The sequence below is a fragment of the Tamandua tetradactyla genome, chromosome 11, assembly GCF_023851605.1.
Source record: "Tamandua tetradactyla isolate mTamTet1 chromosome 11, mTamTet1.pri, whole genome shotgun sequence".
NCBI lineage: Eukaryota > Metazoa > Chordata > Mammalia > Pilosa > Myrmecophagidae > Tamandua > Tamandua tetradactyla.
The window spans coordinates 48,555,348-48,569,439 of NC_135337.1; the positions used below are offsets into that span (position 1 = coordinate 48,555,348).

The 14,092-nt window shown below is 42.6% G+C and overlaps 1 protein-coding gene across 1 annotated transcript in view; it reads right to left on the reverse strand.

Annotated features, from left to right (window-relative positions):
* Positions 1-14,092, reverse strand: part of ST6GALNAC5 (ST6 N-acetylgalactosaminide alpha-2,6-sialyltransferase 5) — a 189,825-nt gene that overhangs the window by 23,436 nt on the left and 152,297 nt on the right. The window contains exon 3 of the mRNA XM_077120576.1: positions 5,827-6,236. Coding sequence (XP_076976691.1) covers positions 5,827-6,236 — 410 coding nt within the window. The remainder of the gene's footprint in view (positions 1-5,826; positions 6,237-14,092) is intronic.

Consider the following 14,092-nt stretch of genomic DNA (forward strand, 5'->3'; position numbering starts at 1 on the left):
ATGCTCCACCACGGCTGGAAATGTGGTGCTAAAATGGTGATCAAAAGACTTTTCTATTATCGAAGATGATGATCAGTGTTTCCACATGTAAATGCATGTTACCGCATTTAGTTTCTTATGAAAATTGCTGTGTAAATGGTAACTCTTTATTAATCAGAATACTTGAGAAACTGGAAATACTTCTTGTTCCCCAAGAAAGCTAGATAATGAAGAGCTCTTTCAACATGAATAAGCATGTAGGTGTTTATGCCTGTCTATATCAATCAATCAATCAATCAATTTCTATCTATCTATCAAATGGTAAAAACCTGCCTTTGATTAGACTAATTAACATCTACTTTTTTTTTTTTGCATGGGCAGGCACTGGGAATCCAGCTCGGGTCTCCAGCATGCAGCTGAGAAATCTGCCTGCTGAACCACCATGGCCCACCCAACATCTACATTTTGATTGTATGTCTTACCTTAAGAAGGAATACATTCATTGAAGGGACTAATGACCAGAGGAAAAGGGTCACAGGAATGCTTATGCTTAAGTTGAACATTTGTTTTCTTTTACCTTAGAAAATTCAGGGCCCTTTAAAGATTTTTATTAGAAATACAAGTATTTTCAAATTTCTAAGGAACGAATCCACATGTTCTAACATTCACTTATTTGTCCACTTAAACATCTATAATGCACTCTGACCACATGCCAAGTCTAAGAATAAATGGAGACAAAGCAGCAAGGTCTAATTTGACTCTGAGAATGGCTCCTTGGTCTACCATTCTATGTGGCTGTGGATATTAATTTCAATTCTTCAGGGGTTGCTGCTTTTGCTTTTTTTCCCAGTGCTTATGGCATGCCTCATTAGCCATTTTCAAACACCTCGTCCCCAAGGTCAGACTGTCTGACTTTGCCTGGCCATAGCACCATATGTGATGTGAATAACCGAATAACAAAGTGACAGAAAAGCTTTTCTACTTGCAGCATGTAGCACGCTTACCTGAGAAGAAGGAAGACCCTTTGTTAACTAGTTTGCATTATTTTCATTTCACATACAGATCAAGATAAAAAGAGTATCTTTTAAGGAGTCCTTTGTCTTATGATTTAGTCATTCTTGAGTTCATGGCTTCAACTTTCTAGTTCTTAATCTCTGCTCATTTTTTCTCTATTCCATTGCATCCTGATCCAGCAATACTCCAGGAAGCAGCATTTAAAAGCTCCTAAATATTGGATCAACATAGGCTCAAATTTCACCTCTTTTGATTACCAGCCAGCTAGATGGCTTCAGGCGGGATATTGCTGATTCTGGGCCTCCATTTCTTATCTATAAAAGCAGGCATGAGACTTTCTATTTCACTGGACCATTTTAAGGACTAAATGAAAGAACAGCCATGAAAATCAACTAGCCTTCGTGCATTGATACATCCTAGTACCTTCCTCCTCTTTTGGTTGCTAGATTGGAGGAAACAAAGTAAATAATTCAGCCATTCCAGTGTTTTTTAGCTCCCTTGAAGAAACTGATACTGTTCCAACACTCTGCTACAGAGTTTGTGTAGGAGCCACAATTATTAGCCAGGAAGTATTTACAAAGGCCAGGAGCCTCCAGTCCACAGGAGCATTAACAACAGTGTTATATATTCACAAGACCTTTGGGATTGGAGGAGCCAGGATGGAGCAGAGCCGACTGAATGGGGTGGAGCTGTAGGGGGAAGGGCCTTTCCTTCTATTAGAGTCTGCCTTCACCTATCAGGCCGTGATGATGCATTTGACAGTTGCTCTAGACTTAAACACTGGGTGAGTTAATAACTAGGAGGATGTGGAGTCCAGGAACAGAATGATGGCTCACTTATACCCCCAACACACAGATCTGGGCATCAGGCGTATAGCCTTACACTTTTGGAGCTCTTGGAAATGCAAAGGGGGCTTTTCCTAGGGCCAAGGACTCCCCCATAATTTTGGCTTTGTTTCATGTGATGCAAGAGAGATCACAAATCACAGCCTGAAATACAGGAGGATGTGACTTTACAGATAAGAAGATGCATGGGTAGAAATGGGCAGAACAAAATCGGGGAGAATACAAAGAGGAAGACAAAAGAAACTGAACTGGAGAGTTCTTTAAAGTGCCACTTAAAATTCCTGAGACTGCCTAAATAATAGCCTTTTGGGATCGCATTATAGAGGCGCAACTGCTTGTGCTGTCTTTCTAAAAAGATTTCCACTCTTTTTCCAACAAAGGAATATCTACTGTTTTCACACTTAATCAGCTGTAATGAAAGAATATGAAGAGCTGTCATGTGCTTATTAGGGAAAATTATCAGATATTCTTTTATATGATGAAGTAACACACTGAGCTGACAATTCTATAGTGCATACTAAATTACAATTAAAGGCCTTTCTACTCTACCAGAATCTCATTTATAATCTCTATGGAAATATTCTCCTGCAGTTATTTCATTTATGCTTCCTTTATCTAATTACTATAATATTGGTTCTGAATCATATTTTCCTAATGTACCCTTATTCAATTATAAAGTTATTTTCAAGTACAGTTACTTTCTAATATCAAAGAATACTACTTAGCCATCTATGTCATTTGTCATGCTTCTTAATTGCGGATAGTTCCTGAGTCATTTTTTTCTGTAGTTTTAAGTAGGGTGAAACTTCTATAAATCAAAATCTATTGAATGATCCCATTTCTTATAACTATTAACTTGAAATGAATGTCTTGACTCTGAGATTTGCAAAATTAAGTATATCGTACTTTGTGTATCTAAATACACGACACTGTTTAGCTGGGTTTCAAAAAAAGCACATAACAGAAATACTGTTGGATCCTAAAGGTTTTGTGTTTTAATTTACAGATGTAGCTTGATTCTTCAGCTGATTTTGACTTGGCTTTTTTCTAGTTTAGAGTGGGCTGCAGGTTAAGTCATAAGAATATCGAATCACTATTAGATTCTTTAAGCCAGTTTCTTAAAGATGAGAGTTTCTAGAAGTGGCCATGTACTCTGGCACCCTACAAATCTATAATTGTGATTCTAGATCTAGGACTGTGCGGAAGCCTAGCAGACAGCTGTTTGCGGAAAGAGAGGCCCAGGGATTCGGCTCCCTTCTCACCATTGATTGCAATTTAGTGAGTGAGATGTGCCTTAATATGGGATTGTTCCCTAACGATCTAAGCGACCAAAGGGCTTAGTCTCTGTATTATCAGTTTTAAATAATCTCTTAAGAAGATCCTGAGCAATTGTTATCTTAAATGGCTAACACTATAGCAGTGTTCCAAGAATTCTTAAATTTAGCAAAGTCATTGTGGTGGCTAATTTCATATTAACTTGGCTAGGTTATAGTGTCCCGGTGCTTGGTCAAGCATTGGTCTGCTTGTTAACAGTGAGGGCATCTGGAGGTAGGATTTGCATCTACAATCAGTTGAATGCATCTATGATTGACAAGAGATTTCCCTCAACAATGTGGGGAGACTCCTCACCCAATCAGTTGAAGCACCTAAAAGCCAGAACTGAGGATTTCAGACATCAGAAGAGGAATTTGGACTCAGTTTTCAGCAATGGATCTTGCAGGAATTTCTAGCCAGTCAGCCTTCCCTGGAGAATTCAGATTAAGGACTTCAGCATCACCTTTTTTGGAGTTTCCAGCTTGCAGCTTGCCCTATGAAGTACCAGCCCCTACAGTTGTGCGAGTCAATTTCTTATGCATATATATGTACATATTCTGTCGGTTCTGTTTCTCTGGAGAACCCTGATAAATACAGTCATTATAATTCAAAAGAGAGACTTGTGTTCTATTGAAGAGAGTATTTCTACTTATTCTGAATTTTCCAACCTGTAAAAAATCAAACTATGAATATAACTCCCCTCTCTCCATGCTTTGTAAAATGCTTTCTTTAAATAGCTCATTTAAATGGGTGACAGTCCCTTTTATTTGTGGTTTTTAAAGGGCAGTAAGTGATTGGATTTGTAGCAACCTGTGATAATGAGCTAGACCTTTACTTGCTCACTGGCAGGGGCTAAGCATGGCATCTGCTGGAGGCCACAGCAGGCAGCAGCCATGCTCTCCTCTCTGCAGACTCAACGCCCACTCCTGCCCATCCCAGTCTTTAAATGGTCACAAAGTTTCCAGGATTTAAAAGAAAAGCTCCACACAAAATAATCTGGGGAGACTAGACTTTTGTCTTTCTTTAAAGCTCTATTCTTTAATGAGCTGACTATCCTTGCCAAGCAATGGATTCAGCACTTTATATTCTTTATTCCATTTATCATGTATGTTCAGTTTTAAGATAGGCAATTGATTACATTTTTAAAGTAAGTTACACCATGAAATATGCATTATTTATAAATTTGCCTGTTTTAGAATTCAGGAAACAAGGTCATTTAGTCATTAGATCAATTCTATTAGGTAGTCACTGTCCCCCACCCCCCCTTTTTTTTTTGCATGGGCAGACACTGGGAATTGAATCCCGGTCTCTGGCATAGCAGACGAGAACTCTGCCTGCTAAGCCACCATGGCCTGCCCCACTGTCCCCTTTTAACACATAAAAGTCACTTGAGTCTCCGTGAGGTTAGATAACTTGTCTAAGGCCACCTAACTAGTGAGTAGGAGAGCCAGAATTCCATACAAAGCTCTATGTTTGGCTAACACTGCACTGCCCTCCTCCATCCCTAGATGCCTTTTTATATTCCATAGATTCAGCCAGCTCTTTGCCTTTCATCTCTCTCCCTCAGCTCAGGCCGCTCTCCCCAGCCTGTCTGACTGTAGCCTTAGAGGACTTTCCTCCTGCACACTGCCTGCTCGCTCCCACCCATGGGAGCCGGCCACTCTCTCTCCCTCCCAGGTCCTCCCTCACCTGCCTAAATACTTCTCAGCCAAGCTTTCAGTTCAAATACTCTTCGTCAAGAAGGCCTCAACCGTATCCCCTAGAGCAGTGCTTTTCAAAATATTTCAACCTAGAGATATTTTACATCATGATTGAGTAGATAAACATATATGTACGTTTTATGTGTACATATATATGTTTAGGTTACATATCTATGTTTAGGTTTTCGTTTTATTAAAAAAAATAATTTAGCGGGTTTTAATATACTCACAAGATTGTGTAACCATCATGATTACTGACTTCCAGAGCGTTTTCTTCACCCCCAAAAGAAAATATTCACATGCATATTCATATATATTAAATCAAAATAAAAGTTTCATGAAACCATACTTTCCCTAACTATGTGGGATGCATGCTGTTATTATCTATTTTATTCATTCTTTTCACTACATCAAAAGAAAAAAAAACCTCGTATTGACTCACCACATTATTTCATGTCCCATCATGGAGTTGTAACCAGCGGTTTGGGAAACACTGCCCTGGACCACGTCAGGTTTGCCTGCTCTGTGTCATGGCACCATCCTTCCCCCCTCACATGCCCACTATTCTTAAGACTTTATATTCTGTGAGGGGAGGGTCTAGGGCTGTGCCGTCTTTTGACTTCCTAGTGTCAGTAGTGGGTACTCAATAAATATTTGTTGACTGAATAAATGCTTGGCTTTTAACGGGAAAAATAAGCCCACACACAGAGGTAAAGAGCACACGTTAAATGAAACGCAGTAAAGCTCTCCTGCTTGTCACTGGTGCAGCCCAGCGGCTACAGAGCCTCCTCCTCAAAAGCAGGGATTTGTGTTTGAAATGCCCATATAATTGCCTTAGTGCTTCGTTTCACTTTGTTTTGCCAATTCAGCTTGGGCAGCCCAGTCTCAGAAGGACCGTCCGGGGAGTGGCAGGAGCTTTACGCTCGGGGAGGTGACCGGCCCCCGGTGTCCCGGCCCCCGCCCGCGCTCGGTACCTGTCTTTGCCCGTCTCCCGCTTGAAGAGCTCGTCGAACTGCAGCATCTTGCGGCGCGTGATCATGAAGGCCTTGAGGCGCGGCAGCACCTGGCTCAGCAGCTGCAGGTTGTTGTAGACCTGGCCCTTGCCGTCGCGCCGCATGTAGCTGCTGGGGCCCCAGAAGATGAACACGGTGCCCTGGCTGACGTTGAGCAGGTCGTGGCGGTTGCGGAGGGTCCTCTGGAGGCTGGAGTGCGCGATGACCCGGAGGCTCGTGCGGTTGCCCACGTCGCGCCCGTAGCCCCGCGTGGGGGCGTCATTCATGCGGATGACGCACTCCGTCTGGTCGATCTGGGTCCCTTGCCGGCTGTGCAGCAGGTGCCCCGAGCTCGTGACCAGGGCGCAGTCCCTGCAGTGCATTTTCAGGGGCTGGAAGGCAGCGGGAGAGGGGCGCTGTCAGCAGCGAGGCGCTCACCCCCCACAGCGGCGTCCCCCGCCCCGCCACCCCAAGAGTATAGCCCTCTGTCACTTCATCAGCCCTGACATTCTGTTCCAAAGTGCTGAGAAGGAGAGTTGCACAAGAGAAAAAGAGAGCGAGAGCATTGCCCTGCCAAACCGAGGGCTACGGACTTTATGATATAATATAACCAAATTGTCACATGAACCCAGCGAGGCTGCTATCGTCACCATTTTACAGATGAGGCTACTCAGATTTACCTAAGGGTGTATAACTAGACAGCAGTAAAGTTACTCACTAGTTACCAGTTATTTTCAACCGATAATCTGTCTGAAGCCAAAGTTCCCTCCCGCAAAAAGACTATACTGCATAGTTCCGATGCTCTTAATGCACCTTATTGAGAATTAAGCATTTATTAATATTCCTGAATGCTTTGTATAAACATGCTTATCTTAAGTTAGCATCATCAAAGAATCACATGGGGAATAACATGCAATATGTAACCTCTTGAATGCCATAATTCTGAAATGAGAATTAGAATCGTTTCCCCTGTATGAAGGGGATGGGGAAAAATGGGTTGGTCCATCTTTAGAAAGCGTACAGAAAGCCTCCAGCTCAGGCTACACACCTCACTGGGGATTCCCTCCCCCACCTACTCCTCCCACCCTGTCCGACCCCAGTCCTTTTCTCACCTGCAGCGAGCATATGCCTTGTGGAAGTCCTGGCCCTGTAGTGCCCACTGGGGAAAATTCCAGTGGCAATGCTCATTTCAACACCCTGCACACCAATGATTTGCTTTCTGAGCATCCAAGCTTGAGCAAATTTAACATTCCTCTGTTCATGTTTAATGAGAAATATCTCTTAGTTGCTGTTTGAAGATAATGTAATTAAGGCCCGAGGCCGAGGGCAGCAAGTGTGCAAGGAAACGACAATCAGTGTTGTAAGGGAACGTTGCATTGTTCGATTTTCCCCTTTTCTGCCCTCCTTCACTGTTAACTTTGCAGAGGACAGGCTGGCTCCCTGCACAGCCTCAGGAAATCGGACCCAATTTAATACCTTATATATTTAGACTTGTGTTTACTCTGGGACTTTCCTTAGCCATATCTCTGTTCTCAGAACCAGAAGGAGAGCACCTTGAGGGCAGCCAACTTCATCGATCACTGCATAGGGACAAAGAACACTGGCTCCGGCATCTGACAAGTGGTTTCTGCCTGGTCTCTAGCCCCTATCAGCTAGAGGACTGTGGCAAATCACTCACCTCAACAAATCACAGTTTTCTGTACTCTACACCGAGGATAATATCTCACTCTACCTTGGTAGAATGAGAAACTAAAGACTCACACAGTATTGACTTGAACCATTTGAAGCTGCCAATATTTGACTATTTGATCTGCAAAAATAACAGTACATGTGGTTGCACCTAATACTTACCATAGAACCTGGCACAAAAGGACCATTCAATAATATATAGCTGCTGTTATAATGATCACTGTGGAGCGCATTGTAAGTACTCAGTATACAGTACTTATCCCTTTGGGTTTGTAAGCGACATGTGCTTGTGAAATGGAACTTCTCCCGTTGCAGATTCTCATTATTAAGTCAACCCTCAGTTCCTCTTGGGTGACAGGCTCTGGGCTAGGCCATACGAATGCAAAGTCATGCAGACAACAGAAGCCGCTAGAGACCTTATAGTATAGTGAGGGGGAGTAGGAGTGTGACAAAGTGTGATGGAATATGAGGAGGAGGCTGGCAGAGCACAGCTAGGCTGGGGCACAAAGAAAAGAGCTGCCAGGTAACATTTATCAAGTGTTCATGATGTGCCAGACACTGTTCTGAATTCTTTATATAATTGTATTAATTTGTCAAATATCCCTATGAGGTAAATTAACTTTCTCATCTATTAAAAAGGGGGGGACAGGGGGTGCAAGTGTGGTTCAGTGGTAGAATTCTTGCCTGTCATACGGGAGACCTGGGTTCAATTCCCAGTCCATGCACTTCCCAAAAAACAAACAAGCAAGCAAAACAAAGGACAAACAAACAAAAAAAACTGAACAAGTGGTGCTGCAATAACAGGATGCTCACATGGAAAATTAATGAAATATGACCCCGCCATACCCCATACAAAAAAAGCGGGGTGGGGGACAGGAAGGGGATCAAAGAGATACTTGAGACCAAATGACATTCATTCATTCACTTATTCATTCACTCACAAGACGTTTACCAAGCACTTAATACACCCCTGAGGTACTGTGCTATCTCAGAACATTTGTTAATAAGGTCACTTTGTAAGAGTTTATCCCATTGGAACCTAAGGCTTTTTCTCATCAACCACACTTATAACTGGCATCCTGAATTTCTCAGTTTGATTTATAATTTTCAAGACATTGTGCTTATTATTCCTCAGAAAAACATTTTGAAGTAAGGTCCCAGCAGCATCTCTTTCACCCATATTTAATTATTCTGCCAGTGATTCTCACAGCTGGAGACTGGTGGACAGTTAAACCAACCGTTGCCTGAAGGGGGTTCCAAGGACGTCTCTCCTCCCCCAGGAGGCCAGCTGAAGACCCTTTTCAGGGAAGGCCAAGGTTCCTGGCCATGCCATATCGGTCTGTGATTACTGGACACTTACAAAACACCCTCGGGTCCACACGGTCCCAGAAGGCCTCCCTGCAGGATTCCTGCCACCTGCCTTAGCTCTGAAGCATTGAGAACCTCAGGCACCAGAATTCATTCTTTGAACTATGCAGATGCACCAAACAATGCAAAAAAGATCAAAGTCTGAATTGTGCTTTAAGTGCCTTTTGGTAAGTGGTGCCAATGAAATGACAATAGCTGTCCTAAACATAATGTTACACTTCCAGCCGCTGAGCAAAGCCTGTACCAAAGACTGAATCACTTCCAAAGAGGGAGGAAATGAAAGTTTTCTGCAATCAGAGGAATTGTCAATGTCTTGAGAGACAGAATGACTAAAGATTATACAACGTGTGACCCTGATTCTCAGAATGTTTTACAGTCCTCTGAGAGAGCCATGTTCCTCCACTCCTCAGTCCCACCGTCATCTTAATGATCTGGGTGGAAATATCATTATTATTCATCAAAAGCTAAGACTCCTGATGCAGTGTTTACATGTACTTCCCTGAAGCCTTCGTACACTGGGTTGATGAATCCCTAAGTGGACTGCAGGAAAGTAAACTTGTGACTCTGCCAGTCTGTCTGGGAGATGAAATGCCCCTGAGGACACCAGAGGGCAGGTGGCTCCCAGGGATTCATCCCCTCGCAGGTGCATTCTTTAACTCCATACTCCTAGGATTCAACCTCCCTGCTTCTTTGGGACATTTTCTTTAAGGCCCCATTTGGGAAGGCATTCCTTCCATTGGTAGGAATCATGGACACTCAAGTCAAGTCACCCTAGCCTTGGAAATCTCTTTTCCATCCTGAACCATATCAAATGCTCATTAATACTGAATGAATGGGTAGGTGGGTAAATGTAGAAATGCATGCCAGCCTCCTGCCTTCTCAGTCCTCTTAGAAAACCTACCTTTGGAGACATAAGAAGTAGATGTAGCATCCTTACCAAGAACTTGCCTATAAACCCCAGGCCTTGGTACTAATGCTGTGGAGAGAAGAAGTGGGAATGGGTTGTGAAGCCTCTGTCTGCAGAGAAGGAAGCTGTGGTCATTTGCCTTAGAGCAGCCTCCAGGCCCGTGGATCCTTAATGGCCAGAGCCCAGGGCACTGCCTGGAATTAATGGCTGGCTGGGAAAATGGCCCAGGACACAGTAAGGGCCATTAAGCCCAGCCAGTTATTAATCCCTAGTAAGAGCTTCATGCCAAGGTCATTAGAGCTGTTGTGAGGTGAAAAATGCCCAGGAAAATCTACAGCACTCAGAGGAGTTGCCCGCCCTCCAGGCAGCTGATTCTTACAGCTGCAGTGCAGGCCCCCAGAGGCTTCTGCACAGGTGCCCATGGGAGACAGGAGGGCAGGAGCCCGAGAGGGAGCGCGTGTGCACACACAGACAGGTGCATACACCTACACGTGCCATTTCTTCTCTATTTATTGTGGAAAATATATATAACATGGACATTTTCATTTTAACCATTTTTAAGTGTGCAGTTTCACTTGCACTAATTTACAACGTGGTGCTACTATCGCCACCATCCATTATCAAAATTTTTCTATTCACCCCAAACAGAAACTCTGCATCTATTAAGCAACAACTCCCTTCCTCCCTCGCCACAGCCCCTGGGAACCTCTAATTTACTTTCTGTCTCTATAAATTTCTTTATTCTAGATATTTCATATCAGTGCAATCATACAACATTTGTCCTTTGTGTCTGGCTTGCTTCCCTCCACATGCTATCTCTAACGCTTGTTAACAGGTATCAGAACTTTGCCATTTCATTTTTGCTGTCACTTCTGCTCTGATAATTTGTAATCATTTGTCACCATCACCTTGAATAGTATCTGCCATTTAGTGGGGGCTTATGACTATTTTTAGAGTATTTTAGAATAGTGAACAAATTTCTCCTTCCATCCCATGTACCCCACCCCCCAAAACAAAAGCAAAATTAGGGAATAAGGAGCACGACGACTTACATCACCACTTGCTCCACAGTAGCAATCCCTGTTTGGGAAACCATGTCCAGGGAATCAGATCTGATTTCTGTCACAGCCCCAAAAGCAAGGGCAGAGAGGCGGATGCCTCCTGAGCCTTTCTTTAGAGAATCGAGAAGGCCAAGTCAAATTAAACTTGACACCTAAAGCACTCAGTGATGTCCTTGCAACATTTGCAGCACGGCAGTATCAGGCTTCACTTTTTAAAATTCTGATTTATTTGGCAGAGGAATAGGTACCTCTGAGCATAATGTCCATTAGCTCAATAATGAGACCAGTCCTGCTTTGGGAGCTGCCTGTTGGTCTGGAGCAAACATAAGATATATTAAATAGCTGCAGGTGTTTCTAGAATCCCTATACTTTCCACTCTGATGTTTTCCTGTAATTACTGGGCTTTTATTAGCTGTCAATCTCAGTTCAGTCTGACACTGGGTTTAAATCACTCTGCTTATTTAATGTGATTCACCAGAAAAATGTTCCTCTTCCAAGCTGCAACTTTCTCTCGTATTCAAAGACAAACCCACCCATCAGCCTTCACTACCAAGAAGACTTCCTCTCCCTACCCACTGCCACATTATATGATTTCCATCTCTTGGCTGGCTAGGGATGAAGGAGCTCCATGACAGGAGGCAATACTGAGTAATGTTTAAAATATGGCCTCTGGAGTCAACCTGGCTTTGAACCTGTTTCTCCCGTTCCTTAGATGAATAATTTTGGGCAAGTGGCTGTGCTTTCCTGAGCCCCATTTTCCTCATATGTAACATGGATACAGTAAAGCCATTCTCAAAGGAAAGGTTTGCTATCCCAATGAATGGTGCACTACCCACCAGTTTGCTCAAGCCAAAAAATCAAGCATCATCCCTGATAATGGTGCCGGCTTGAAGCTGTTGTGTACCCCCCAAAAGCCATGCTCTGTAATCCTCATCCAGTGTTGCTGGGTAGGACCTCTTTTATTGTTTCCATAAAGATGTGTCCTACCCAATTGTGGGTGGTAATCTTTGAGTAGATGGTCTCCATGAGATGGGATTGCTTACTAGAGTCCTTTAAAAGGGAACCATTTTGGAAAAAAGCTTTAGAGACACCAGAACCAACAGAGTGTACACAGCCAGAGACCTCTGGAAGGGCAGAAGGAAAAGCCCCCAGAGGAACCTTATGAAATGAAAGAAAATTAGCAGATGTTGCCATGTGTGCCATGTGCCTTCCCAGCTGAGAGAAAAAACCCTGAATGTCATCAGCCTTCTTGAACCAAGGTATCTTTACCTGGATGCCTTAGTTTGGACATTTTCACAGGCTTGGAACTGTAAACTTGTAACCTAATAAATTCCCCTTTTAAAAGCCATTATGGAAAAAAAAAAGCCATTCTGTTTCTGGTATATTGCATTCTGGCATCTTACAAACTAAAACGATAGCTCTCTTTTTCTATCCCCTACATCCTTTATAATCCTGCTGGATTTTTTCCTCTTACATGCATCCCAAATCCTACCACTTCTCATCCTCGCTGCTCCCACCACCTTTATCTAAGCCACCATCATCTCTTCTTAACACCCGCAGCACACTCTTTTTGTAAAGATATTTTTATTGTGAAATCTTCACACACATACTGTCCATCCAAAGTATACAATCGGTGACTCACAATATCATCATATAGTTTTGTATTCATCACCATGATCATTTTTAGAACATTTGCATCACTCCAGAAAAAGAAATGACAAGAAAAAAGAAAAAACTCACATATCCTATACTTTTTAATCCCTCCCTCTCATTGACCAATAGTATTTCAATCTACTCATTTTATTTTTTATCCGTCATCTCCCTATTATTTATTAATTTTTTTCCTTATTTTTTTACTCATCTGTCCATACCATGGATAAAAGGAGCATCAGACACAAGGTTTTCACAACCACACAGTCACATTGTAAAATTTATATAGGTATGTGATCATCAAGAATCAAGGCTACTGGAACACAGTTCAACAGTTTCAGGTACTTCCCTCTAGCTGCTCCAATACACCATAAACTAAAAAGGGATATTCATATAATTCATAAGAATAACCTCCAGGATAACCTCTTGACTCTGTTTGAAATCTTTCAGCCACTGAAACTTTATTTTGTTCATTTCTCTCTTCCCCTTTTCAGTCAAGAAGTCTTTCTCAATCCCTTCATGCCAGGTCCTGGATCATCCCAGGAGTCCTGTCCTACATTGCCGGGGAGATTTACACCCCTGGGAGTTAAGTCTGTCATAGGGAGGAGGGCAGTGAGTTCACCTGCCCAGTTGGTCTCTTAACTGGCCTCTACTTCCCTCATTCTTCCTCGCTGGTACATTTTTGTCTCCTGGAAGCTCCGAGGGTGACCTTTGTTATGTAAATCAGATCACATCACCCACCTACTTAAATCCTCTAAGGGATTCTTATTGCACTGGGAATAAAAAAATCTCAATCAAATGCTACCCTGGTCTTCAAGATCTACAGTTTAAATCCTTGTCTTTCTTTCCAGCATCTCCTGAAACAGCACCCTCCATTGACCACAATTGCCATTTCTCCGCCACTTGGTCACACCAAGTTCATCCCTGTCTAATGAGCTGCGTTAGCTCTTCCCACTACCGAAGCCGCTCTTGCCCTGGCTGGGTGACTTCTCCCATCCTTAAGGTGTTAGTGCAAATCACCTGCCCAGGAAGCCTTCCCCGACCCCTCAATTTAAAACCAGCCCTCTTTCCCATGATCTGTGTTTATTTTTATTTTTAAAACACACATCTCACTACTTGAAAGTATTAATTTGTGTGTTTACATGTTTATCGTCTTTCTCTTTTTACTAAACTGCAAGGAGAGACTTGGTCTTATTCATACTCTAGATTCAGCACCTAGGACACTGTCTAGCACATAGAAAGTGTTCAACAAATATTTTTGAGTAAATGATTGAATGGTCAGGCAATTAAATGGTTTACCACAGTGCCTGGCACATAAATAAATGTGAATATTACATTTAAGTATCACTCTTCTGCCCGTAACCAGTCCCTTATATTTTTCTGCCTGGATAACTAGGTTGCTTTTTCTAAAGCACAGTATTCAGAAACTCATGCATATGTTATAAAGACTTTCAGCACTAGATGACCTTCAAGAAAGGCCGAAGAAATCCCACGATGCCATTAGACTTTTAAAATTGCATTCTATTTTAAAAATTTATCTTTTAGCAGCTTTACTGAGATATAATTTACATAC